The 25,046-nt window shown below is 38.1% G+C and overlaps 1 protein-coding gene across 1 annotated transcript; it reads left to right on the forward strand.

The window, feature by feature from the left end:
- Positions 1-1,692: 1,692 nt before the first annotated feature.
- On the forward strand, positions 1,693-24,813 carry LOC132551323 (uncharacterized). The gene is made up of 7 exons (XM_060215448.1): positions 1,693-1,778; positions 10,234-10,358; positions 15,232-15,539; positions 17,902-17,955; positions 18,668-18,806; positions 19,246-19,361; positions 24,727-24,813. Exons 1-7 carry the CDS (start codon positions 1,693-1,695, stop codon positions 24,811-24,813), a joined length of 915 nt encoding a protein of 304 aa, XP_060071431.1.
- The last annotated feature ends 233 nt before the right edge of the window (positions 24,814-25,046 follow it).

Here is a 25,046-nt window from a genome sequence, read left to right on the forward strand (position 1 = left end):
GTTGTATTGCGTTTGAGTCTGGATTATGCTTATGTTGACATGCTGGTGCTTTTTACAGATATGTACCTCCTGCAGGCATTCAACATTATCATCCTAATTATGATTTAAACAAAGCATGTATGATTTGATTTATATCAAAATAGGATAGATGATATTAGAATCTACCTCCGTGAAAAACATAAAAGAATGTACCCATGACATAATCGGGTTCATAAGGATGGGGTTTATAACTGAACAATAGAAATCTTATGACACAACAAATAGTTCATCTAGCCGCCCGTTATTGATATGCTTCTGATGTCATGCCATCCCCTCTGGGAACCTCGATAAGATGCTTACGTTGCGTCACCACCGCTGGTCCGTGTAAAGAGGATGACCTTACCACTAACGCTACAACGAAACTACATCCACAAGCGATCATACATCGATCTGAAGACATCGTCTTTATTCATACACACCTTGTGACAAGATGTACAATAATGGAAGACTACTTGAAATCGTCATTATGGGGAAATTATGCTTCGTTTATTTCAAGAAATCATCTTACTACAAATCTACTCTGAATCGATCTTAGAGTTGGTGAAATATAACTTACATAGAAACACACAGATTGAGTTGGTGCTGAGCCAGACTGTTATTTCAGTTTATTACGTAAACGGTATCTTATCGATTTGTGGGATTTTGGAATCCTTCATGTAACTGTTGCCTAATGAAGCAGCCTGGACAACAAAAACAGGTTCATATGCAAAGACTGCATTTTACCAACAGAAAATAAGCATCTGCTCGTAGGTCAAATAGATGTTTATCTGTCAAAGTGACTAGCTTGCTGGCTTCCTGTGATACTCGTGACATTTGTGTAAAGGGTGTAACAGGGAATATATTTATCATGAGTTGGTGAGAAAACAAAAAATAAGAGAAACAAAACACTAGGAGACATGCATTCCTTTACGTCATCTGCTGTCGTACATTACTTAAATGTCAACATATGATGAGTAGCAAATTATATATGTTTTGTCTATGATAGGGATTGCTATAAGGTTCGGTCTGGAAGACCTGACGCTACTTGCTGTGTTTGTGAAGATCTTTTGGTTACTCATTACAGATACTAAAGAACAAAACTTGAAATTGACATTATTTAATCTCTACAAAAAGTTGGAAATAATGAGCATTGTAAAAGTCATTATACCCGTTATCCTTCATTTTGTGCGCATTGGTTGGATTGTCGAATCTATACTGTAATACCTGACATTTGTTAATTCGTGCAGGGTTTACTGTGGGCGGGGAACATTGACAATCTGAGTCAGCAGTCCACAAACACTTTCAAGAGCAACGGCCTTTCTTGATCAACCAGCGCACTAACAACAAGAGTTGAGGAGAGGAAACGCGCCAACATGCTCCCGATTCATTTCGAATGCAGTGTCAATGCCAAATCTATATCTAATGAATTGAATCGTGTTCGAAATTGTTAAAGTTTACAACAACTTTTCATATAAGATGATACGTGTCAAAACACTAAATACATGGATACTAATCGATGAAAGTCAGTGAGTTTTATTTGTGAATGGAAACTGATATCACACTATATTTGTTTTAAACTTAAGTCAGTGATTTATCTCTGCATCCTCAATATCAACACTGTTAAGATTTCAGCTCAGGTTTGTTGTTTGTTTTAATATCTATTGACACTGTAAGATGGCTCTAGTTATGGAGGATAAGGAATCGATTGAAAAACTTTCTCTGGCTGCTGAGCATGGAAGTTCAGAACCAGAGATGAAAAGGTGAGTTTCATTTTCTGTTTAATCATTCTGTTCTCTAAGATATTATTCTTAAACTGCTATGGTATTGTATTTTGATATCATTAAACGATTTTATCACTTTATCACTTATTTTCACTATGGACGGGGTGCCTTTTAAATTAGTGTTAGTGTTCGCATGTGTATGTTTGTTGTTTGAATAAGATCAAGCCTTAGTTTGGATTGGGAATGATTTTAATTACCCATTCGCTCCCCTAAAACAGCCAAGGTCATATGAAGACGGTAGTATAGATAATATTGACAGATCTGTCGCCTCTTTTAATTATTTACTCCATCTATTAGTGTAATCTGAATGAAAAAAAAAACAAAACGAAATCAACATGAACATATTCATACCATGTTTATCGAGAGGCGTGCTATCCCTGCATCCCAACCTATGGTTTTATATGTTCTATTTGAGGAATAACCAATTACTGTATTTGAAAAGAATGATCGAACCTTTTTCCTATACGTGTTGTATACATTGTTTTCATTTAAGAACATGGCGGTACTTTCTTGGATTGATCAAGGTTGGTGGGTGAGATAATGCGGATAAATGTAATTTTTCCATATTAGTTACAAATTGAAACATATGTTCTTATTACACAGCCAAGGGATTAATTGTGACGTTCCAATACCCACAAGGTCACCTTCATTAGACAAATGAGCAGCATGAAGTGAAATGTTTTAGCACTGCCGTATGAAACTTACGAAATTGAATTGAAACGACAGACTTTCGCGGTTGCACTGTACACCTATGTACACTAGTGACTATATATAAAACTATAAAGAACGAACCGTACACTAGATGGTAACAATTTAGTGTAGTCGCTTCGGACACGCTTTGTTTAACACTGAATGACAGTATGTGTCCTCTCGTTCCTGTTTAGTATGACTCGCTGTGGCGTATCCAGATGGATTCTTTGAACACAATTGTTTTCCTTATCGACTAATCGGGAATTTTCGCATTAAATGCTATTATGCTGCTGTTTTGAATGATATGAAAGTGTTGATTTATTGAGCGTGGGCTGAGATAGCCTTAGAGCTGATTTGTTGAATCCGATCTTGTATACATGATTCTTGGATGTTCTTAAAATGAACTAAACTATCCTTGAGAGTCTTGTGAGGAGTGGAGGTTATTACCGTGGTCATGGTCCGACGTACCCTTGATATAAAATATGACTTCTTTTATTTTTCCCTAGTGCTTGGTTTCTTGGTCTTTTCTTAATTTTCTTAAATTCTTTGTTCACTTTCTGGATATCTCAACCGGGATGTCTACATGTTTTCGATGCGTTGTTTGTGAGTTTATTCCCGCTTCTTATTTTGTTCTTCTGTGATAATATTGTCACATCTGTTGATCACATATCGTGCAACACCTAACCTCTGGTGTAAGGAGTGGTGCGAGTCTTCGTCCGTGTGTGTTTGTCCTATATATCAAAGCGTGCTACCTTTGATTTCTTCCTCACATGCGAATTCGTTTCTGTTGATGATATCTCTTCTATTGCTAAGTACAGTTGTATCATTTTGAGGCCATTTCATGACTAGTTGAACTGTTTGCACATCTATGAGCAAGTGCTACCCAATCGACTACACAACATTTCGACCAACTTTGTACGTTTTTTCTCTATACATTTCCACCATCGTCCAACTATTTTCTACCGAAACTGTCGGTCGATTCCGTGCCATTTCGCACACTACGTACATTAGTGTTTATACAATTCACATTGGTCATTTGTACTATGTAGTCATCAGAAGAACGTCACACTCTAATCTTCTACTGGTTGTGTTATAAGATGAAGGTGACCGTGTAGTCATCGAAACGTCACACTCTAATCTTCTACTGGTTGTGTTATAAGATGAAGGTGACCATGTAGTTATCGAAACGTCACACTCTGATCTTCTACTGCTTGTGTTATAAGATGAAAGTGACCGTGTTGTTATCGAAACGTCACACTCTAATCTTCTACTGGTTGTGTTATAAGATGAAGGGTGACCGTGTAGTTATCGAAACGTCACACTCTAATCTTCTACTGATTGTGTTATAAGATGACGTTGACCGTAAAGTCATCAAAACGTCTCACTCTAATCTTCTACTGGTTGTGTTATAAGATGAAGGTGACCATGTAGTTATCGAAACGTCACACTCTGATCTTCTACTGCTTGTGTTATAAGATGAAAGTGACCGTGTTGTTATCGAAACGTCACACTCTAATCTTCTACTGGTTGTGTTATAAGATGAAGGGTGACCGTGTAGTTATCGAAACGTCACACTCTAATCTTCTACTGATTGTGTTATAAGATGACGTTGACCGTAAAGTCATCAAAACGTCTCACTCTAATCTTCTACTGGTTGTGTTATAAGATGAAGGTGACAGTGTAGTCATCGAAACGTCACACTCTAATCTTCTACTGGTTGTGTTATAAGATGAAGGTGACAGTGTAGTCATGGAAACGTCACACTCTAATCTTCTACTGGTTGTGTTATAAGTTTAAGGTGACCATGTAGTCAATAAAACGTCGCACTCAGATCTTCTACTGGTTGTGTTATAAGATGAAGGTGACCAGGTAGTCACCAAAACGTCACATTTTAATCTTCTACTGGTTGAGTTATAAGATGAAGGTGACCATGCAGTCATCGGAACGTCATCTTAGTATTCAATTGATTATGTTATAACAACATCTTATATATTGAAATTATCATCCTGAAGAAAATGTTTTAAAATATCCTAACAAAGTGCTAGATAAACAAGGGTAGATAACGAAAGTAACATGTAGAATAACCCAAAGCAGAATTCCCTTTTTTTACCTTTGTTGAATTTAACACCCTATCATTATCTTTATCTGCAGTTACCCTAAATTTATTGCAAAACCTGCAGAGCAAACATATTACTCTTCAATTATGTCCGCGTGGCCTATTCTTGTTCTACAGAAATCAGATTGCATCAATAAAATCAGACTTGGTCTAACAATGACTCTTCATGACGAAAATAACTTCTTCTGACAGAGATGAATTCATTTTGGTGACCTGAACATTATCGATCAACAGAGAAACAAAACTATCGCCGGCGTGTAATCTGTTTATTTGTATGGTCTATTGGCAAGTTTGTTTTAATGGATGAGGCACAAAAACAGCTTGTACAACAAACACAAAAGTGAATAGCGTCTTTTAATACAATTTAAAGTAAGATAAGATTCAAACACCGAATTAAACTGCATTATACAGCTGCATCGTCCTTCTAGGACTCGTCAATGATGCCAAGGGCCTAAATGTTAAACCTACGTGGCGACTGAAGAAAATCCATTCAGTTTCTATGATGAATCATATAAGAATAATTCTATCGTACTCCGTGTTATTATTTGTATAGATAACTAGTTTACATCTTATATTCATTTCATAATATTTGTGTTTCCCTAAATACATATAAAATACATATATATGAAATCAAATTACATTTGGAAGAAAAAACGTTTGCGTAGTATAAAATGGCCGTTATATGGAATATTGATATGAACGGTGTATTATCGGAAATTGTTTCCGATTTCAGTTGTTTGAGAAATTATGGACCAATCATCGCATGACGTCAAATTTGTATTGATCACGTAATTTGCCTGTTATTTTCTTATTCAACCCGTACATCAGAAGAGAAAGAACATATGTACGGTCACTTCCCGAATTGGATGTAATATATGCGATGTCCTCTGCTTTTTGTACATTGGGAAGAAACCCAGTAATAAGACCTGATGTAAATACATGCGATATGATATATGTGGTGTTTTTCTCTGCTGGAATTTCACTCGTGTTCATTGGCTGACATTAAACTCCAATCAGAAGGTTCTCTTTTTTAACTTGATGCCTGATAAATCCTGTGTCGATTGCAAACTTTATCTCAAATAACGATGAATGTTACAGACAATGTAACATGATGTATATGAGTCAAAAGTCAAACCTCCATTGTGTGTATTCAAATCAATGGCGAGGCTATCGACATAATATTGATCATAAATAGTTTTATGGATATCTATACCTTGGAACCAAGTGTTGAACATGTGTTGAAAACTTGATAAATATTCTTCATGCTCTTTTCGGATTGGTTGTCCTTAATTCAGTTCTATCATAACATGAAATCAAATTCACGGATATCTGTGAGAAGAAATCAGCTTTAAGCCATTGCTAACTTGACGTTTATTGATGCAAGATCAGTAACTATTTTCTGTGTCGGATATTTCAGTAGTGATCCAGCTCTCCACATTTTATTGCTTGAGGGAATGGACTATACATAGAAGTTAACACTATCACATGGAAGTTAATCCATGTAATTTCTTTTCTTTTCAATTAAAGGATATTTCCTATGTTGCTGAATAAAAACAGCGTGTTATTACAAGCAAAGGGTGGCCACCCTTTTAATGATTTGGGAATCTAGATTTCGCAAGAAGTGTCATTAATTTCAGGATACCCATGATAATTATATTATATGAAAGAATTTTTATGAAACTGTTTAATAACATATATAATAATATATCAACATATCATTAATATAATCTTAATTCTTTAACCAAACTTTATCAAAATTAATTTTTTTTCAATTTAGAGATGTAATTCACTAATTAGAATTATGGAAATCTTTCTTATGAGAAATTCAATCTTCGTCGACTATACCGCCAATAAGACCGCATTCTCCAATCTAAACTTTTGTTTTCATATACCGTATACCCCTATTATATTGAAACATCTCAATATGCATCATCTCTCATTCATGATCAGCCTTAATAGGCAAAAAATAAAATACGAATGGAATTGGAATATATTCAAACCGAACCGACATTTTTTTGTTTTTGTTTTTTGTTTTTGTTTTTTTGTTTTTTTTTTTTCTATTTTTTGTTTTGTTTTGTTGTTTTTTTGTTTTGTTTTGTTTTATTGTGTTTTGTTTTGTTTTTGCTTTGGGTTGTTGGTTCTTTTGTTTTATTTCGTGTTTTTTTTTAACCATTTCGGCGTTTGTGTGATTGCAGGCACCATGCGATGAGGAAATGTTATGCATGAATGGATCAGACAAAGTAATCGACAAGTTGTGTGTGTCATCAAAAACCGACCAGATGGAATAATCTATTTGTAAATGGCAAAAGTGATGCATAACATTACATAAAAGTTAGGCCTTAATGAATAAAATTAATACTGATAACGTTAAATCAGCAGTATTGGGGAACAGGCGTACGGATGGAAATGAAAGAAATGTCTCCTCAAGACAAAGTTTCAGTTCTGAATACTGCTGCTGAAAATATTAATGTCATTGAGATTCGTTTATCAAAACATAGATTAAAGATTTCATATCTGCCTTAGTAGTTATCCGACCGGAATAGAACGATTTTTTTTACAGCTGCTTCTATTAGTTTGTGGATATGTAGCCGGGTGTTCTCCCGCCACAAAAATTGCACTTGTTTCCGGAATATTTGTCAATGTGATGGAACTTTAAATGTGTTCTCCCTAATTCTGTCATCAGTAGACAGTATCTCAATGGCTTTGGCTGTTCATGTCTCCTCAGAAACCTATCCCGATATAACCCTTTGAGAAGAAAAGTTTAACTGAAAGCTAATTTGTTGAAACAATACAACAATATCACATTTATTTTCCACCCAGTACTGAGAAAACGTAAAATTAAACATGGCTGAAGAAGCAGGAAGTCGCTTAGTCTAATTCTCAATCAACTTTCTTGGAAATATTCCATGTCGAATATTCATAATTTCGAGAAAATAATAAGTTGACCATTACCAAATAGAAGCTGTTCTGCCTCTTACAACTAGGACATTTAACATCTCAATCCAGTACTGAGCGTTTCCTGGAGTCACCTCGATAAATTAAGAAATCAGGGGAAGTACAGGGGCATGGCTAAAACACACTGAATTCTATCATTGACAGTATCCATGCTGTCATTTCACTGTTAATAAGGTCCTTTAATGAAAAGTGTCTGGCTAGCAAATAACGCTTTTGGTCCTGAACACTTGCTACACCAGGTTACGTGTAGTGAGTTTTACTACATTAAGAAATAATATGTCATTTTTTCATGTGTAATCTTAAACCACTGGCAGGTCGTGTAATTAAAACTTTCATGTTGCCATTTTGATACGAGAAAGTTTTCATTTCAATTTCACACAGGCTTGTTAATATCGCTGACACAGTCACGTCTTTTCAGAATTTAAAGAAAACATACATCTTCATTGTTGACCTTGACCTTTTACTGGCCAAGCAAACCAACACCAGTTCGGGGCAAACACACGTAACAGATACACAACTAAAATACACACATAATTAATTTTTTTTAAACTTTCAGTTTTTCAAAGCACCTTATGTTCTCATATCAGAGATAAAAAGCATCCTCTCTCGGCATCGCACATGTCATGCTTCAGTATATATTTTATACATTCATACTCACTTCGGCGCGATAAACAACATTTTTGTCATTCATGTAACGAATATTTTGATTGGTCTACGACTATACTGATCGACTACGCAGTTTTTTCTTTATTTATAAGTTTGTCGTCTCAGTGTGCCATTGAGGAGAAGATGGATTCATTCATGCCACGGATCAGTGTCCATGAATCACGTGACCGTCGCTGTTGTCGTATCGATATGACGAGATTGTAGATGCCATGACCCACGACATTAGTCATTAATGACACATTTGATACGATTAGTATGAAGCTCTTAAAAACAGACGTCTTTGCGGGAGTCATACAAAGCAAAACCACATTAGCCATAGCAATAGATGCATATCAATGAGTTATTGCTATTTACAAAAAACATGTGAAAAATACAATAAGTCAATTATTACTAAAAGGTTAAGAGAATCATAATCCAAAACTAGGTCAAAGAACCAAAAAAAGAAGGATTTACATGGTGACTCCTGAAAATGTACAAGGCGAATAGGACCAGGTGTTCCTGAAGAATACAGTGTAAACGTCTTCTGCTTCATCCACATCATCCGCCATGTAAACCTTGATCAATGTAAGTTGGTAGTCAGACGAGTGAGGGCAAAGTATACAACAACGAAGCTAACATGCAAACTCAGGATAATCAACGCGTCCAGCTTTATCACATAAATCTCAATGAGATAACGAACATCAATCTTTCGACATTATATTCATCAACATACATCTATCGAAACGAAATATGATTTTGTCAGTTGACATCTTGAAAAAAATCAGGAAATCAGGAAAAGACCCTTAGGTAATGAATCAGTTTGTAAACACCAAAGTTCAGGAATATTGCTATCAAGAAAAAGGAAAATTTCAATGATTAGGCTTATTATACAGTTTGGTGGAAAGATCTGCCTATTGGTTCATTATAGGAAAAGGCCTCGGTAAAGGGCTGATTTAGGAGAATCTGTCGTGTTTTTTAATTCTGGTGGACATTACCGATGGACGTGATCGTTATTTTAAGAGAAGATGTTATCAATATGTCTGACATTGAAAGGTCTTTGTGACCTGTTCTGATAAACTCTTCGATAAGAGGTAATGGGATGATAAATACTGTATAAAATGGTTACTGTGCTAAGATTTTACAAATCCACACAATAGAACCTTCCAATACAAAGTAAGTAATAAACAGCATCTTACAACTGTTTCGTTCTAGTAGTGATATTGAATAATAAGTTGTTGAAACCTCTGTGTCGACTGAGAAAAAGTCAAATCAACACCAGATGGAGACCGACAATATCCCCAAAGTATATCTGTATATTTCCGATTTTAATTACTGCTTATACATGTGGTTCAAACGAACTGATCCATACATGCACTCGTGGATTCTGTTGTTTTACTAATTTTAGCAGAAAATCAAAGAAATATAGATTTCAGCATTTTTATATTTCCAACACGCATTTTCCCTTTCGATATTAGTATTGGTCCCTTCATAGTTGCTACACTTAAAGTTATTTTGTTAATTTTCTCTTAGAAATTTATCCTGAAAAACCATCCATAATATACTTCTGTATTTCAACAAAAATCAATGGTTTATTTTTAGTAAAATTTCATTTCTTACATAACGGTGTTTCAGTGGCAGGAATTCTAATTAATTAATCAGTGCACTTGTGACTATGAAGCCAGCCGACATGCGTCGATTTTACGTTTTAGGGTTCGAACCTTACACAGAAAAAAGAGTAGTTTAAAATGTTTTTTCTTTTACGTTAATTACCAATAATTTGCTCTCACGTACTTGCTTTATCATAAAATCATTTTTACATGTACATACAAATACAGAACAAAAACACGAGTGAATAGTATATTTCAAAACAGATATAGGATTATAAACATTAGAACCAAAGGACTGCATAGTACATTCGGATCGTCTTTGTAGAACTCGTGTATATTTGTGTTCTGAACTAGGAGAGTATCAATTCAGGCTAACTTACCCACATCTTTAATAGCATATATGTGTTCCTTTTTGTTTCAGTACTCGAGAGAAGTTGGCTGAATTAATGAAGAGCAACCTTATACAATACGGTATCATCTCCTTGGTTGTACTTGACAGCGTCATCATCCTACTCGAATTTCTCATCGACCTTGAAATGATACATAGTAAGTGTTGTAATTCTAAAACCGATAATTAAGATTTGTTTAATGTGTAGTTAATCCGCAGTGTTAGAGGGAAATCGTCATGCTATAATACTCATATTTTGTATTTTACTAATAATGCAATGTATTTATTTAACACACTATTACTGTAATGCATTTACGTTACAATAATTGTTTTGATATTTAATTTACAGAATCATATATAACAACTAACAAATGTCAATCGACAGTACACGTAAAACACATCAATCATTTACCCTGGTGAGTACAGGTGACTTGTGTAAGACATGTCTAAAATGCAGACGCAAAAAGTGTCTTAATTTGTCTAGGGCTTTTATCTTCCTGGTTACAGTTTGTAAGCTTTAATGCCTTTTCCTTTGCTAACTTTCTGAAAAATCGTTTACCATAGACTGTCGCAGTACGAGAGTTTTGAACGCGTCAAAATAATTATGAATCCGATCTCAGTGATCATGATGACTGATAAAGGGTGGAAAAGTCTAGCAAGGATTGAATGTGTACATCAAACGTTTGTGCTGTTGACTGTATGGTACAGGTTATCAATGCAATAACTACATTACTTGTGTAATGTGCTTTTGATTGCAATTACGTCATGCTGCAGTGAATTAGAACCTTCCGTAGATGACTAAATACATGTAATATAGCAAATCTACCACAAAATCATGTTTACAAAACCCAAAAGAAAAGAAACAAGTGCTGGAACCAAAGTTTTATACAGATGCGTTCAGTGAAATATCGAATCAAGAAAATATCAAAATGTCAATATAATCATAGTTCAATGAAACAAGAGAATGATTTTAAAAAAAAGATTAATACAGAAACTCCTGAAAAAAGGACGAGGAGAATTAGACGAGATGTTCCGTAAGCGTCTTCTGCTTCATCGCCGATTCACGCCATGTAAACCTAGGTCAATGCAAATAAGTAATGCCACGGTCTCAAATAAGAACAAGGTATATAACGATGGAGCCAACATTTAACGTGCATCCTAACGGTTTCTACAGCTGTAACTGTCTGGATAGTGTGGACATAATCTGCTGGTATATGCGAGAAAGAAGGCGATTAAATGTATCTTTGTGATTAAACTGTAACTTCAGGTCATCATGCTAAATGTTTGCAAGTCAGGTTCTAGATGGGGATATGCAGTAGCTCTAATATTCAAAATAATCTCACGAGAATAGTTCTACGCGCCACCATTTTAAATTAAGGTAAATTAAAACGTGACTTACAGTTTACGGCTTTTTGAAAAAAAATCTTCTGATGGATTTAAAATAAATATTTCATTTTTGAGATATCAATTATTTAGTCTAATCCTGGACTGGGTTTTCGGGCTTGAACAGAGACCAAGACCAAGCAACGATGACATTAAACAAAGATGGCAGTTTGTGTTTAAGGTCGTAAGCACCTTGATGTTAATATGGAATTTCTACAACGTAGAAAGACGTAACATCATCGATGAACATTCTCTGTGGACTCAGTCTAAGGTATATACCGATACGAGCGTAGTTTTTGAGATATCAATACATTTACTGAAGTACTCGTTAGAGACGACAAATAAATGTCTACCTAGACAATTATTCAATACTCTTTGGAAAGTTGAAAGGATTATCTTAAAGGTAGTGTGTTAGATCTACGGCCATGACACGTATATGTGGATCAAGGATTCCTGTATTTTCCGCCTCAAAACGACCCCGTTTTGCAACGCAACAATTAAAAAACGCTTCCCTCGACGACTTCAAACTGCTCCTTCTGCCACTGTAAAGACAAAATCGAGACAGAAAACACTGTTCCATTGTCGTAAGGCCTAAAGATACAGATACGATGATTATTACAGGTTTGTCAGAATTGGTTCAGAGAAGGACTTTCCCTCGGTAGGCTTTCAGCCTGTTGCGGACAGACAGACAATGTCCCAACAATGCTCTTGATCCGAGGTTACGAATCGATTGCGAAAATGTAATGGACATCCTTAGCGGTTGTGTTTTGTCACTACAATCAAAATACCATGTTAATCGACGCCGAGACTTTCCGATCTGCACCGTGCTTTAGCCATTTCCCTCTGTATTTGTGACAGACGGGTAATAATACTACAGTGGATAGATAGCTAGATGATGTGAATTTCAAGTCCTGAAAATGGAAGGAACATCTGTTAGTCGTGGAGATTTTCCGTCATATATATCTTCTGTGTTGAATTATTTTGGTAACCTCCCTGTGTTCGATAACGTAAATTCTTACCATGTTCTTACATGACAAAAAACGTCTTTTCGTGTATTTATTCATCTAATTCTGAATCCATGCGTCTTAATAACATTTCAGTATTTACTCATTAATTGAAAATGACATTTGGATTTAAAAAACTCCAAAGAGCTTTTGACCAATCTTCGGCGCCCACTCCTAAAAACAGGGTTTTTTGTCTTTCTTTAAAAATCATTTTGAATGTTCCACTTTTTACACCTCCATATCCCAACATGAAGAAGTTCTCTTTTTGTGAGAGCTTTCGTTTCCACGATGGTACAACTATATTTGAACTGTGTTGGGACATATTTTGTAAAATTACGTCCGAATCAAAAAAAGAAAGATACGAAGGCAGACAGCGTATAACAGTTCCAGTAGATTATAGATGTAGTCTCGTCGACTTTGGTGGTAAGATCTTTCAACAGACTATTGATATACCTATATTAACACATTGTGTCCCTCGATTTGCTGTGTAGTTCGTATGTTTACACACTGCTGAATTTACTAATGAACTTATCAAAAGAGCCACTTATTTCTTTTGCGGATATGTTGATGAGGCTTGTTGACCATGTCCATCATATATACGCATTAGAATCTGAAATCAAAGGCACATACTTTGTGAATGTAATTCAATTTTCCTATTGTATTTTTTTCATTTCTGGATATCAGCACCTCTTCACCAACAACTTACATGACACACAGGTTCCACGTGCAATGTGTTTGATGTTAGATGATGCTCGTTAGTATATCAGTTTGTTTCGTTCTTGATAATCATGTTTCTCATTTGAGAACGTTACTCGTGTTACTCAGATTTACATGGCGGGTGCCGTCGATGGAGCAGAAGACGCTTACCACTCCGGAGTCCAAGTGTAAATGTTTCTCTTGTTTTTCTTTTGTCACAGTGTCATGGATTCTGCTTTTTAATTAAAATTCTGTTAACAGGTCGGTATAACCTTTGTTATTTGATAATATTCAATATTTTGATTACTTTTTTTTTATATCTGTTCACTGCTTCATTATGCTTGCCCTTTAAGGATTGCGTTGTCACCAGTTATAATTGTGAAAGGTCGGTTGGGTGGCGCAGTGGTAACGCACTCGCCTTTCACCTAGCTGACCGAGGTTCGATTCCCGGAATGCATGTGAAAAGGTTTGGGTCACCTGCCCGACCACGTGGGTTTTCCCCGGGTACTCTGGTTTCCTACCACACCAAGGCCCTTCGCGCCCTTCCATCTGAGCAAACAAGGGTGATTAATATCAGTTGGAGTAATTTGCTTCGCAATTGTTGTAAAATAAATAAAGTTTATAATTACTAGTAATGTCATATTGACAGGTGACACAGTGACTTTAAATAAATAGCTACTAGACAACCTTACTTTGTAGTAGAACAATACATGTACCTGATGTGATGTCAAGTTTTATCAGATTCCATACAGATCTACACATCGTCTGTGAAAGGAACGGGATTCGGATCCATTTTCATGATAACGTTGTTTCCTGTGTGATGTCTGGTAAAGTCAGAACTGAACTGTTTTCATTACGGATAACTCATCATTGCTACATTTTACTGTCTGGACGGTCGGTATTGGTGAATTCAAACAGAAGGTTAGATCTGCCACCGTATAGGCGCTGTCACTTGGTTGGTTACATGTACTTTTGATACATGTTTAATTGAAATAACGAAATGTTACAGGACCTTTAACATCTTCTTGTTGTGACGTAAGTCATACAAATTCCATAAATAACCGTGTCGATATTTTCTGCTGATGTATATCGAACGTTCGTATTGATTTGATTCAGTGGTAAAATCATTGGATAAGTTCATGTCGCCATCATTTACAGAATATAAAACAAATAAGACCGAGATTCTTAATCTTAATCTAGACTCAATTTAAATAAAATTATTAAACAAAAGAATGATTAGCACAAAGAATCCTGGAAACCTCCACGGAGAATAAGACCATGTAATACAGAAGAGTAAGCGTCTTCTGCTTCATCGAGGAGACCCGTCATGTAAATCTTGATCGATCCTTGTTGATACTGTGATGGCCTCAAATGTAAACAAGGTTTACCAATCAGAAACAACACGTCCAGCTTTATATCGCGATCGCACAAACAAATTAAACATTTCTAAATCAGATCACTATGAAGATAGTAAACAAATCCCCATAATTTTTTATCAGCATATATTGTTTTAACTTGTGTTAGGAGATTGTCCGTCAGTTGACAACTTCTTGCACGATAATTGTGGTAAAGGGAACAGAGTGTTGAACATCGGGTCCACTGAGACATGTAAACACCATAGATTGGGGATGCAGAGATTGCTTAATGCTGGTAGTATACACTTTACATTCGGTTGGTGACAGTGGTAAAGACCTCGATGAAAAGTATACCAAACCTAACAACAACGATAAACGAAATTGCGATAAGGAAAATGAACGTCGTGTTTAAAATGATTTTCTCGGCGAAAGATTAGTGATTGTACACCAAGCGAAGGCTCTCAAATTGTAATTTTATAAATTATTTCTCATGTGTGATCTACATTTCATTAACATTTGGGTATCATTACGGTTTTGTTAAGACGTCGGGCCTTTTGTTGATGTTGTAAATGTAATACTGTGTTATTATTCAGTTCCAGAGAATGATGTCAATGGATTGCATTCTCCGATGTTCAACAGTAGTATTAATCACACAGCAGAGCAGTATACAGAACTGCTATCAACGTCTCATCCTTTGAAAGCCCATGATTCTGATGCTCACATTGAGCACAGCTCCCACGCAGTCCATCATGATAACCATATAGGAGAGGATCATAATATGACTGATGTCAATCACAATCACACGTTGTTAGGTCATGCTCACCACCATACCAACAAGGAATTTGCTGAACACGTACTTCATTATGCCAGTCTTACAATACTATCAATATTTGTCGTAGAGGTACGTTTTGGGGTTCTTTTGGGGTACATTTTTTACTTAAGCAATTTAAAACATGTATATTACTTTCTACGAAACACTGAGATGTAAGAAGTTTTCAGTCAAGCGGAAACCGTAAATTGATAAAACGTTTTATTCTAACGAATATAACTACGGAACAAGACATTGATGGTTCGGTGCGGTATGGCGTGATGGTGTGGTGTGGTATGGTGTGATTGTTTGGCGTGACGCGTTATGGGTTGATGATGTGGTGTGGCGCGGTTTGATGTGGGTGTGTGGTGTTAGCGGTATGGCATGATGGTGTGGCGTGGCGCGGTATGGTGTAATGGTGTGGGTGTGGTATGGTTCGGTATGGCGTGATGGTGTGGTGTGGCGTGGTGCGGTATGGTGTGTTTGTGTTGTATTAGCGGTATGGCGTGATGGTGTGGCGCGGTATGGTGTTTGTGCGTGGTGCCGCGCGGTATGGCGTGATTGTTTCGCGTGGCGCGTTATGGTGTGATGGTGTGGTGAGGTATGGTGTGGATGTATGGTTCGGTGCGGTATGGCGTGATGGTGTTGTGTCGCACGGTATGGTGTGATGTTGTGTAGTGTGGTGCGGTATGGCGTGCTTGGGTTGTGTTAGCGATATGGCGTGATTGTGTGGCGTGGCGCGGTATTGTGTGATGGTGTGGTGTGGTGCGGTGCGGTATGGTGTGGGTGTGGTATGGTGCGGTATGGCGTGATGGTGTGGCATGGCGCGATATGGTTGTGATGGTGTGGTGTGTTGCGGTATGGTGTGGGTGTGTGTTGTGATGCGGTATGGCGTGATGGTGTGGTGTGGTGTGGTGCGGTGCGGTATGGCGTGATGGTGTTGTGTCGCACGGTATGGTGTGATGTTGTGTAGTGTGGTGCAGTATGGTGTGTTTGGGTTGTGTTAGCGATATGGCGTGATTGTGTGGCGTGGCGCTGTATGGTGTGATGGTGTGGTGTGGTGCGGTGCGGTATGGTGTGGGTGTGGTATGGTGCGGTATGGCGTGATGGTGTGGCATGGCGCGGTATGGTGTGATGGTGTGGTGTGTTGCGGTATGGTGTGGGTGTGTGTTGTGGTGCGGTATGGCGTGATCGTGTGGTGTGGTGTGGTGCGGTGCGGTATGGTGTGATGGTGTGGTTTCGTGCGGTATGGTGTGGGTGTGGTATTGTGCGGTATGACGTGATGGTGTGGCGTGGCGCGGTATGGTGTGATGGTGTGGTGTGGTGCGGTATGGTGCGGGTGTGTGGTGCGGTGCGGTATGGCGTGATGGTGTGGTGCGGTGTGGTATGGTGTGGGTGTGTGGTATGGTGCGGTATGGCGTGGTGGTGTGGTGTGGAGCGGTATGGTGTATTTTAGTTGTGTTAGTGGTATGGCGTGGTGGTGTGGTTTGGCGCGGTATGTAGTGGGTGTGTGGTGTGGCGCGATATGGTGTGGGTGTGTGGTGTGGCGCGGTATGGTATATTGGTGTGGTGTGGCGCGGTATGGTGTGGGTGTGTGGTGTGACGCGGTATGGTGTGGGTGTGTGGTGTGGTGTGGGTGTGTGGTGCGATGCGGTGCGATGTGGGTGTGTGGTATGGTGCGGTATGGCGTGGTGGTGTGGTGTGGACCGGTATGGTGTATTTAAGTTGTGTTAGCGGTATGGCGTGGTGGTGTGGTTTGGCGCGGTATGGTGTGATGGTGTGGTGCGGTGCGGTATGGAGTGGGTGTGTGGTGTGGCGCGATATGGTGTGGGTGTGTGGTGTGGCGCGGTATGGTATATTGGTGTGGTGTGGCGCGGTATGGTGTGGGTGTGTGGTGTGACGCGGTATGGTGTGGGTGTGTCGTGTGGCGCGGTATGGTATGATGGTGTGGTGTGGCGCGGTATGGTATGATGGTGTGGTGTGACGCGGTATGGTGTGGGTGTGTGGTGTGGCGCGGTGTGGTGTGGCGAGGTATGGTGTGATTGTGTTTAGAATAAGGAAACGTAGGACTGTATGTTTTATTATATCGTCTTTTTTTAGAAAGACATCACACTTACAAATGAAATATTAGATACCTTATTGTTTTTAATGGTCAACTAATTACAGATCGTTCTTTTTGTTTTCATTATAATAGAAATAATTGTCGTAAGGTGATTTCAAACAATTAACCTTCAGTTTCTTTTAAGAAAAATACGTTAATCGATACTGCGATAAAAACATGTATACTTTGTTTTATCAAAGACATCATGTTTCAAACATGTGGTATTGCAAATATCGTATATGAAGGAAAACTTATTTTCGTTAATCAATTAGCGGAGCAATTACGATGTAAAATTTGTTTTTATGTTTCCAAACTATTGACGTTATAGCGTTTTTTTTTATTTCAAATTTACAGGTTGCAGCCAAAATATATGCCGAAGGTACCCACTTACTAAAGCATAAAGCAGAGGTAAGACGAGTTCTGATGCTTGCTCACTTTCAGTAAAAGAACACGCAGAGATAGCTCATCATGTACAACATCAAACTTATCATCCTCCGAAGATTCAAGCCATATGGTTCGATTCCACCATGGGATGGTCTGTGTTTCTAGGGAGACTATATTGTTCTTCACTGTTTTAGTTACCCTGTGGCACGACACTTTACCACTGTTTTAGTTACCCTGTGGCAAGACACTTAACCACTGTTTTAGTTACCCTGTGGCACTACACTTTACCACTGTTTTATTTACCCTGGGGCACGACACTTTACCACTGTTTTAGTTATCCTGTGGCACGACACTTTACCACTGTTTTAGTTACCCTGTGGCACGACACTTTACCACTGTTTTAGTTACCCTGTGGCACGACATTTGACCACTGTTTTAGTTACCCTGTGGCACGACACTTTACCACTGTTTTAGTTACCCTGTGGCACGACACTTTACCACTGTTTTAGTTACCCTGTGGCACGACACTTTACCACATTTTTTTTTCTGTTGGGCTGTCAATAGTTCCACAGTGAGATAGTCACTGACTAGTACAGGAAGGTTCCGCCTAAAATTGATCTTGACTGTTCAAAGTGGCGATTGCCAGACACGGCTGCTTGACATTGCTCTCATTTACATCGATCTTCGAAATTCGCTAATACCCTAAGATTAAATCGGTCTATATTTTATGTTGTAGGTATTTGACGCCATTGTTGTGTTGGTCTCCTTTACATTGGATATAATTTTCTCTTTCGTCAACGTAACTGATGCAGCTAGGGACGCCGCTGGTCTCATGGTTATCCTCCGTCTATGGCGAATCACAAGGATCATCAACGGTAAAATATACTGTTTATCATTATCGAATCAATGCAGTCATATAAAGGCCATATTGTGTTTGTATATAGATCACACCACAAGTATAGACTACTTATGTTTTTCCGGTATTTGTCACTGATTTTTATAGAACGCCGTCGGATAAAAATTTAGGTAATAGAGCGTTTCCATGGTAACAAATATTGCATTTAGGGAATGAAAGCAGCTGCCTGAATGTGAAGTTTTTAGAATGATGATTTTTACATCTTAATTCAAGCCCGAATATCTAGATACTGTTCACGAAAAGAAAATATCTCTCGAGAGAAATGAGTAATACAGATATTTCATGCTGGTAAAGGCAAATTGGTAAAATAGACAAAATAGTAACCAATATTGCTACATAATTTTCAGGGGTGATCATATCTGTTAAAATGGTTACCAATATCGCTACATAATTTTCAGGTGTGATCATATCTGTTAAAATGGACGCAGATAAGAAAATCGAAGAACAGAAAGCAGCGCGCAGCAGAGCAGAGGAAGAAGTAGAGAAGTTGAAAAACCAAGTGACATCGTTAGAGGTGAAATAACTTTATCATCATCATCATCATCATCATCATCATCATCATCATCATCATCATCATCATCATCATCATTACATAAACACTTCTTAAATCATTATGAAATGTAAATGGAGCAGGCTTAGTTTGTTTTATAGTCAGGATTAGGGTTAGGGTTCACGACACTCTCGATATAGCCAATAAGATCAAAGCTGTTAGGGTAAGGGTTCACGATGCTCTCGGTATAGCCAATAAGATCAAAGCTGTTAGGGTAAGGGTTCACGACGCTCTCGATATAGCCAATAAGATCAAAGCTGTTAGCGTTCACGACGCTCTCCGCATAGACAATAAGATCAAAGCTGTTAGGGTTCACGACACTCTCGATATAGCCAATAAGATCAAAGCTGTTAGGGTAACGGTTCACGATGCTCTCGGTATAGCCAATAAGATCAAAGCTGTTAGGGTTAGGGTTCACGATGCTCTCGGTATAGCCAATAAGATCAAAGCTATCAGGGTTAGGGTTCACGACACTCTCGGTATAGCCAATAAGATCAAAGCTGTTAGGGTTCACGTTACTCTCGATATAGCCAATAAGATAAAATCTGCTAGGGTTAGAGTTCATGATGCGCTCGATATAGCCAATAAGATCAAAGCTGTTAGGGTTCACGACACTCTCAGTATAGCCAATAAGATCAAAGCTGTTAGGGTTCACTACGCTCTCGATAAAGCCAATAAGATCAAAGCTGTTAGGGTAAGGGTTCACGACACTCTCGGTATAGCCAATAAGATCAAAGCTGTTAGGGTTAGGGTTCACGACACTCTCGGTATAGCCATTAAGATCAAAGCTGTTAGGGTTCACGACGCTCTCGTTATAGCTAATAAGATCAAAGCTGTTAGGGTTCACGACGCTCTCGGTATAGCCAATAAGATCAAGGCTGCTAGGGTTAGGGTTCACGACACTCTCGGTAGATCCAATAAGACCAAAGCTATCAGGGTTAGGGTTCCCGACGCTATCCGTATAGCCAATAAGATCAAAGCTGTTAGGGTTCACGACGCTCTCGATATAGCCAATAAGATCAAAGCTGTTAGGGTTCACGACGCTCTCCGCATAGACAATAAGATCAAAGCTGTTAGGGTTCACGACGCTTATGATATAGCCAATAAGATCAAAGCTGCTAGGTTTAGGGTTCACGACACTCTCGGTATAGCCAATAAGATCAAAGATGTTAGGGTTAGGGTTCACGACACTCTCGGTATAGCCAATAAGATCAAAGCTGTTAGGGTAAGGGTTCACGACACTCTCGATATAGCCAATAAGATCAAAGCTGTTAGGGTAAGGGTTCACGACACTCTCGGTATAGCCAATAAGATCAAAGCTATCAGGGTTAGGGTTCACGACACTCTCGATATAGCCAATAAGATCAAAGATGTTAGGGTTAGGGTTCACGACACTCTCGGTATAGCCAATAAGATCAAAGCTGTTAGGGTTCACGACGCTCTCGATATAGTCAATAAGATCAAAGCTGTTAGGGTTCACGACGCTCTCGATATAGCCAATAAGATCAAAGCTGTTAGGGTTCACGACACTCTCGGTATAGCCAATAAGATCAAAGCTGTCAGGGTAAGGGTTCACGATGCTCTCGGTATAGCCAATAAGATCAAAGCTGTCAGGGTTAGGGTTCACGATGCTCTCGGTATAGCCAATAAGATCAAAGCTGTTAGTGTTCACGACGCTCTCCGCATAGACAATAAGATCAAAGCTGTTAGGCTTCACGACACTCTCGATATAGCCAATAAGATCAAAGCTGCTAGGGTTAGGGTTCACGATGCACTTGGTATAGCCAATAAGATCAAAGCTATCAGGGTTAGGGTTCACGACACTCTCGGTATAGCCAATAAGATCAAAGCTGTTAGGGTAAGGGTTCACGACACTCTCGGTATAGCCAATAAGATCAAAGCTGTTAGGGTTCACGACGCTCTCGATATAGCCAATAAGATCAAAGCTGTTAGGGTTCACGACGCTCTCCGTATAGCCAATAAGATCAAAGCTGTTAGGGTTCACGACGCTCTCGATATAGCCAATAAGATCAAAGCTGTTACGTTTCACGACGCTCTCGGTAAAGCCAATAAGATCAAAGCTGTTAGGGTTAGGGTTCACGACACTCTCGGTATAGCCAATAAGATCAAAGCTGTTAGGGTAAGGGTTCACGACACTCTCGATATAGCCAATAAGATCAAAGCTGTCAGGGTTAGGGTTCACGTTGCTCTCGGTATAGCCAATCAGATCAAAGCTGTTAGGGTTAGGGTTCACGACACCCTCGGTATAGCCAATAAGATCAAAGCTGTTAGGGTTCACGACGCTCTCGATATAGCCAATAAGATCAAAGCTGTTAGTGTTCACGACGCTCTCCGCATAGACAATAAGATCAAAGCTGTTAGGGTTCACGACACTCTCGATATAACCAATAAGATCAAAGCTGTTAGGGTAAGGGTTCACGACACTCTCGGTATAGCCAATAAGATCAAAGCTGTTAGGGTTAGGGTTCACGATGCTCTTGGTATAGCCAATAAGATCAAAGCTGTTAGGGTTAGGGTTCACGACACTCTCGGTATAGCCAATAAGATCAAAGCTGTTAGGGTTCACGACACTCTCGATATAGCCAATAAGATCAAAGCTGTTAGGGTTCACGACGCTCTCCGTATAGCCAATAAGATCAAAGCTGTTAGGGTTCACGACGCTCTCGATATAGCCAATAAGATCAAAGCTGCTAGGGTTAGGGTTCACGATGCACTTGGTATAGCCAATAAGATCAGAGATGTCAGGGTTAGGGTTCACGATGCTCTCGGTATAGCCAATAAGATCAAAACTGTTAGCACTACCAGCATCTCTTTTTTAATAACACGTGATCCTTATCGAAAGTAATTGTCAGTAGATTGTCTACATGTGAATATCGATGTTTCTGTGAGTTGATACGACAAAAATGACATTTGTTAAGTTTAATTTAAACATATTTTATTGCAATATGATTAGGTACAAGCGTTTATAAAGCCCTTTCAGAATATATTACTACACACACATTATCTCTACAAGATGGCAGTATGGTACAATAACAAACAATTATAAACAAGTTGAGAGGGGGAAGGGGGAGGAAGGAGAGAGTAGGAGAGAGAGTAGGAGATAGAGAGAGAGAAGGAGAGAGTGAAAGAAGAGAGTGAGAGAAGAGAGAGAGAGAGAAAGGGGGGGTGCGAGAGAGGAGGGAGGGGAGGTGTTTAACATTGTATATATGTAGATCATGCATCTGCTCCTTTTCCACGTAAGCGACACAGATGATACACTGTCCACATGCCCCAAACGCACATCTTGTCAATATTCATCACTTCACGTGCTTTGTATACTTCCACCTTGCCACTCATTGCTCTCTCGAATATCCGTTTCCATTTGTTCGCTTACACAGAGAATCAACGGGTACATGGTGCATATATACAAATGTTTTCCCATTATAATAATTATATTAACTTTAGACGTTAACATCACATTTCTCTCATAAAAAATATCTTCAGATGAGTGAGGAAGAGCGGGACAGAGAAATTCAAAGACGTGCTTGTTAGAATCTGTTTGTTTCTTGGATATATTGCTGAATATGCAAAATATAGCTTGAGTTTCTTGTTAAAATGTATCATTAGCCATGCAAAAATAGTGTTCATCTAGTCACATAGATAAAGGTAGGGTTGTAAGACAAATAAATAAGAGTATGAATATTAGGTATATTTCGGTGTCAGCTATAATATGTATTCTATGCCATCTTTTTGATGAAATGCTCTTAAAATATATCGTTATGTAAACTTAAACAATTTAAATTTTCTGTAAAATAAATATATATATGATACAGGTAAATGGTAAATACAAATAATTAGTAGATAATTAAGAATGAACCTTGTCCATGAAAACAGTAATAGGTAAAAGATAAAAGTTGTATAACTGAACAATGATAACAGTATTGTCTCCCTTTGTACTAGTTATTGTAACCATGGTATATGGTTAAGTTAAAAATAAAACATTGTTGATTGTGGCAAAGCTTGTAAGCTAAGATATATATATCTATATCCCATCTGGTGTTATATCGATTTTTGGTGTATATACCAACATAGACTCATTAACATGTATGCTTTAATATCGTATCTCACACATAAATTCCTTAAAACATGTCTAACTTTGTATGGCAACAATATCCAATTTCACCCTATCAATTTTGTATTCAGTTGTAGCTACATAGGTGTACAATAAAATTTTCTTTTTAAATCAACAGAAAATCTATTAAAAACAAGCCACAAAGCGAGGCGTTATCCCCCGCACCCAACTGTTGATGTGAAACGCACATATAATATATGTACAGGTATAACAATTTGTGACGTCACTCACTGATGTACTGCTACCATTACCTGAAGATCTAATACAGTAAAAGCACTATTGCAAAATGTAACGTCTTCTTTTGTTAATTATCAATTAAATGTCCTTACGTCTCCTCAATTTCAACATATATCTTACATATAAACCTTATAGTAAGAGTTTATATCTTGAGGTAGATCCTGTGGGTTTAACTGTTGATATTTGAATATAACTTTGTATTGTCCATGAACAAATTTATGCAAAATTCTCTAAGCTCTGGGGTAATAGAAGAAGTCAAAAGAAATCGAAAAAATCGTTGGTAACAGAACAAAGATAAATGATAAAATGTCCTAAATAAAAAGGCAAAACTAGGGCACAAACTTAATATATACAGAAAGTTTAGTTGAGTTAGGTGGATTGGCTTCAAAGTTGTAGCCCGGCAAGGAAAGTTAACGGTAATTTTGTGTTTTTGACTATGGTAACAACAAAAATATCAAAAAAATATAAACAGCACAAGGCACAACTAGAGCACTAACCTATCATATACAGAAAGCTTTGTTGAGTTGAGCGTAGTTGTAACCTGGACAACAAAGTAAACACTTATTTTGTTTTATTTTTTTGTTTGAATTTTTCTTTTTCTTTTTTTGGTTTTTGGCCTTGTTCCATGGTAACACAAATCTTTACAAAATGACGTCAATAACAAAAGGAAAAACTACAGCACTAACCTAATATGTGCAGCAAGTTTTGTGAAGTTGAGTTAAAAGGTTTTGAAGTTATAGTCCGGAAAAGCCCTCGGACGGACGGGCGGACGGACCGTGCCCAAATTAATATCCCCCTCGAACGCGTTTCGCGGGGTATTATAAAAGACATGATGACCTTCAGGCTGTAGTCTGTTATAAAATAAATAACGTGGACGATTGAAATTATGTATTGATACAGAGATATTACTGTTTCTGAGACCTAGCAGAAATATCCAGTTGTTATTTTATGTGTTCACAGGCAGAACTTGAAAGACTACAGGAGCATCTAAGATTGCTGGAGGAGGGCAAATCAGGTCCGAAATTAGACGAAAATATCAACGAGTGAAAGATATGAGGCCAAAATGTTTGTAAATAGTTCAAACTTTTAAAACAGGAATGGAATCTGAGTAAACATTGGAATCTTTCTGGACAAAATGTAACCGTATCAATGGTATGGTGTTTTGTATTGTGACGTGCACCCTTATGGTAGCGTGCGTGCACGCCGGGCTCTTAATTTATACGGAGCTACCTGCTCCAGAGGCGATCGGGATACCTCGGCTACCTGGCCGAACAGTTGAA

This window comes from Ylistrum balloti, unplaced genomic scaffold (genome assembly GCF_031769215.1).
Source record: "Ylistrum balloti isolate Yb309-2 unplaced genomic scaffold, AGI_CSIRO_Ybal_v1 Utg370194, whole genome shotgun sequence".
NCBI classification, from domain to species: domain Eukaryota; kingdom Metazoa; phylum Mollusca; class Bivalvia; order Pectinida; family Pectinidae; genus Ylistrum; species Ylistrum balloti.

Coding starts and splice junctions, on each gene's coding strand:
- LOC132551323 (XM_060215448.1), top strand. CDS start 1,693: ATGGCTCTAGTTATGGAGGATAAGGAATCGATTGAAAAACTTTCTCTG. Junction 17,956..18,667: donor TACTAAAGCATAAAGCAGAG/GTAAGACGAGTT, acceptor TTTATGTTGTAG/GTATTTGACGCCATTGTTGT. Junction 18,807..19,245: donor AATCACAAGGATCATCAACG/GTAAAATATACT, acceptor CATAATTTTCAG/GTGTGATCATATCTGTTAAA.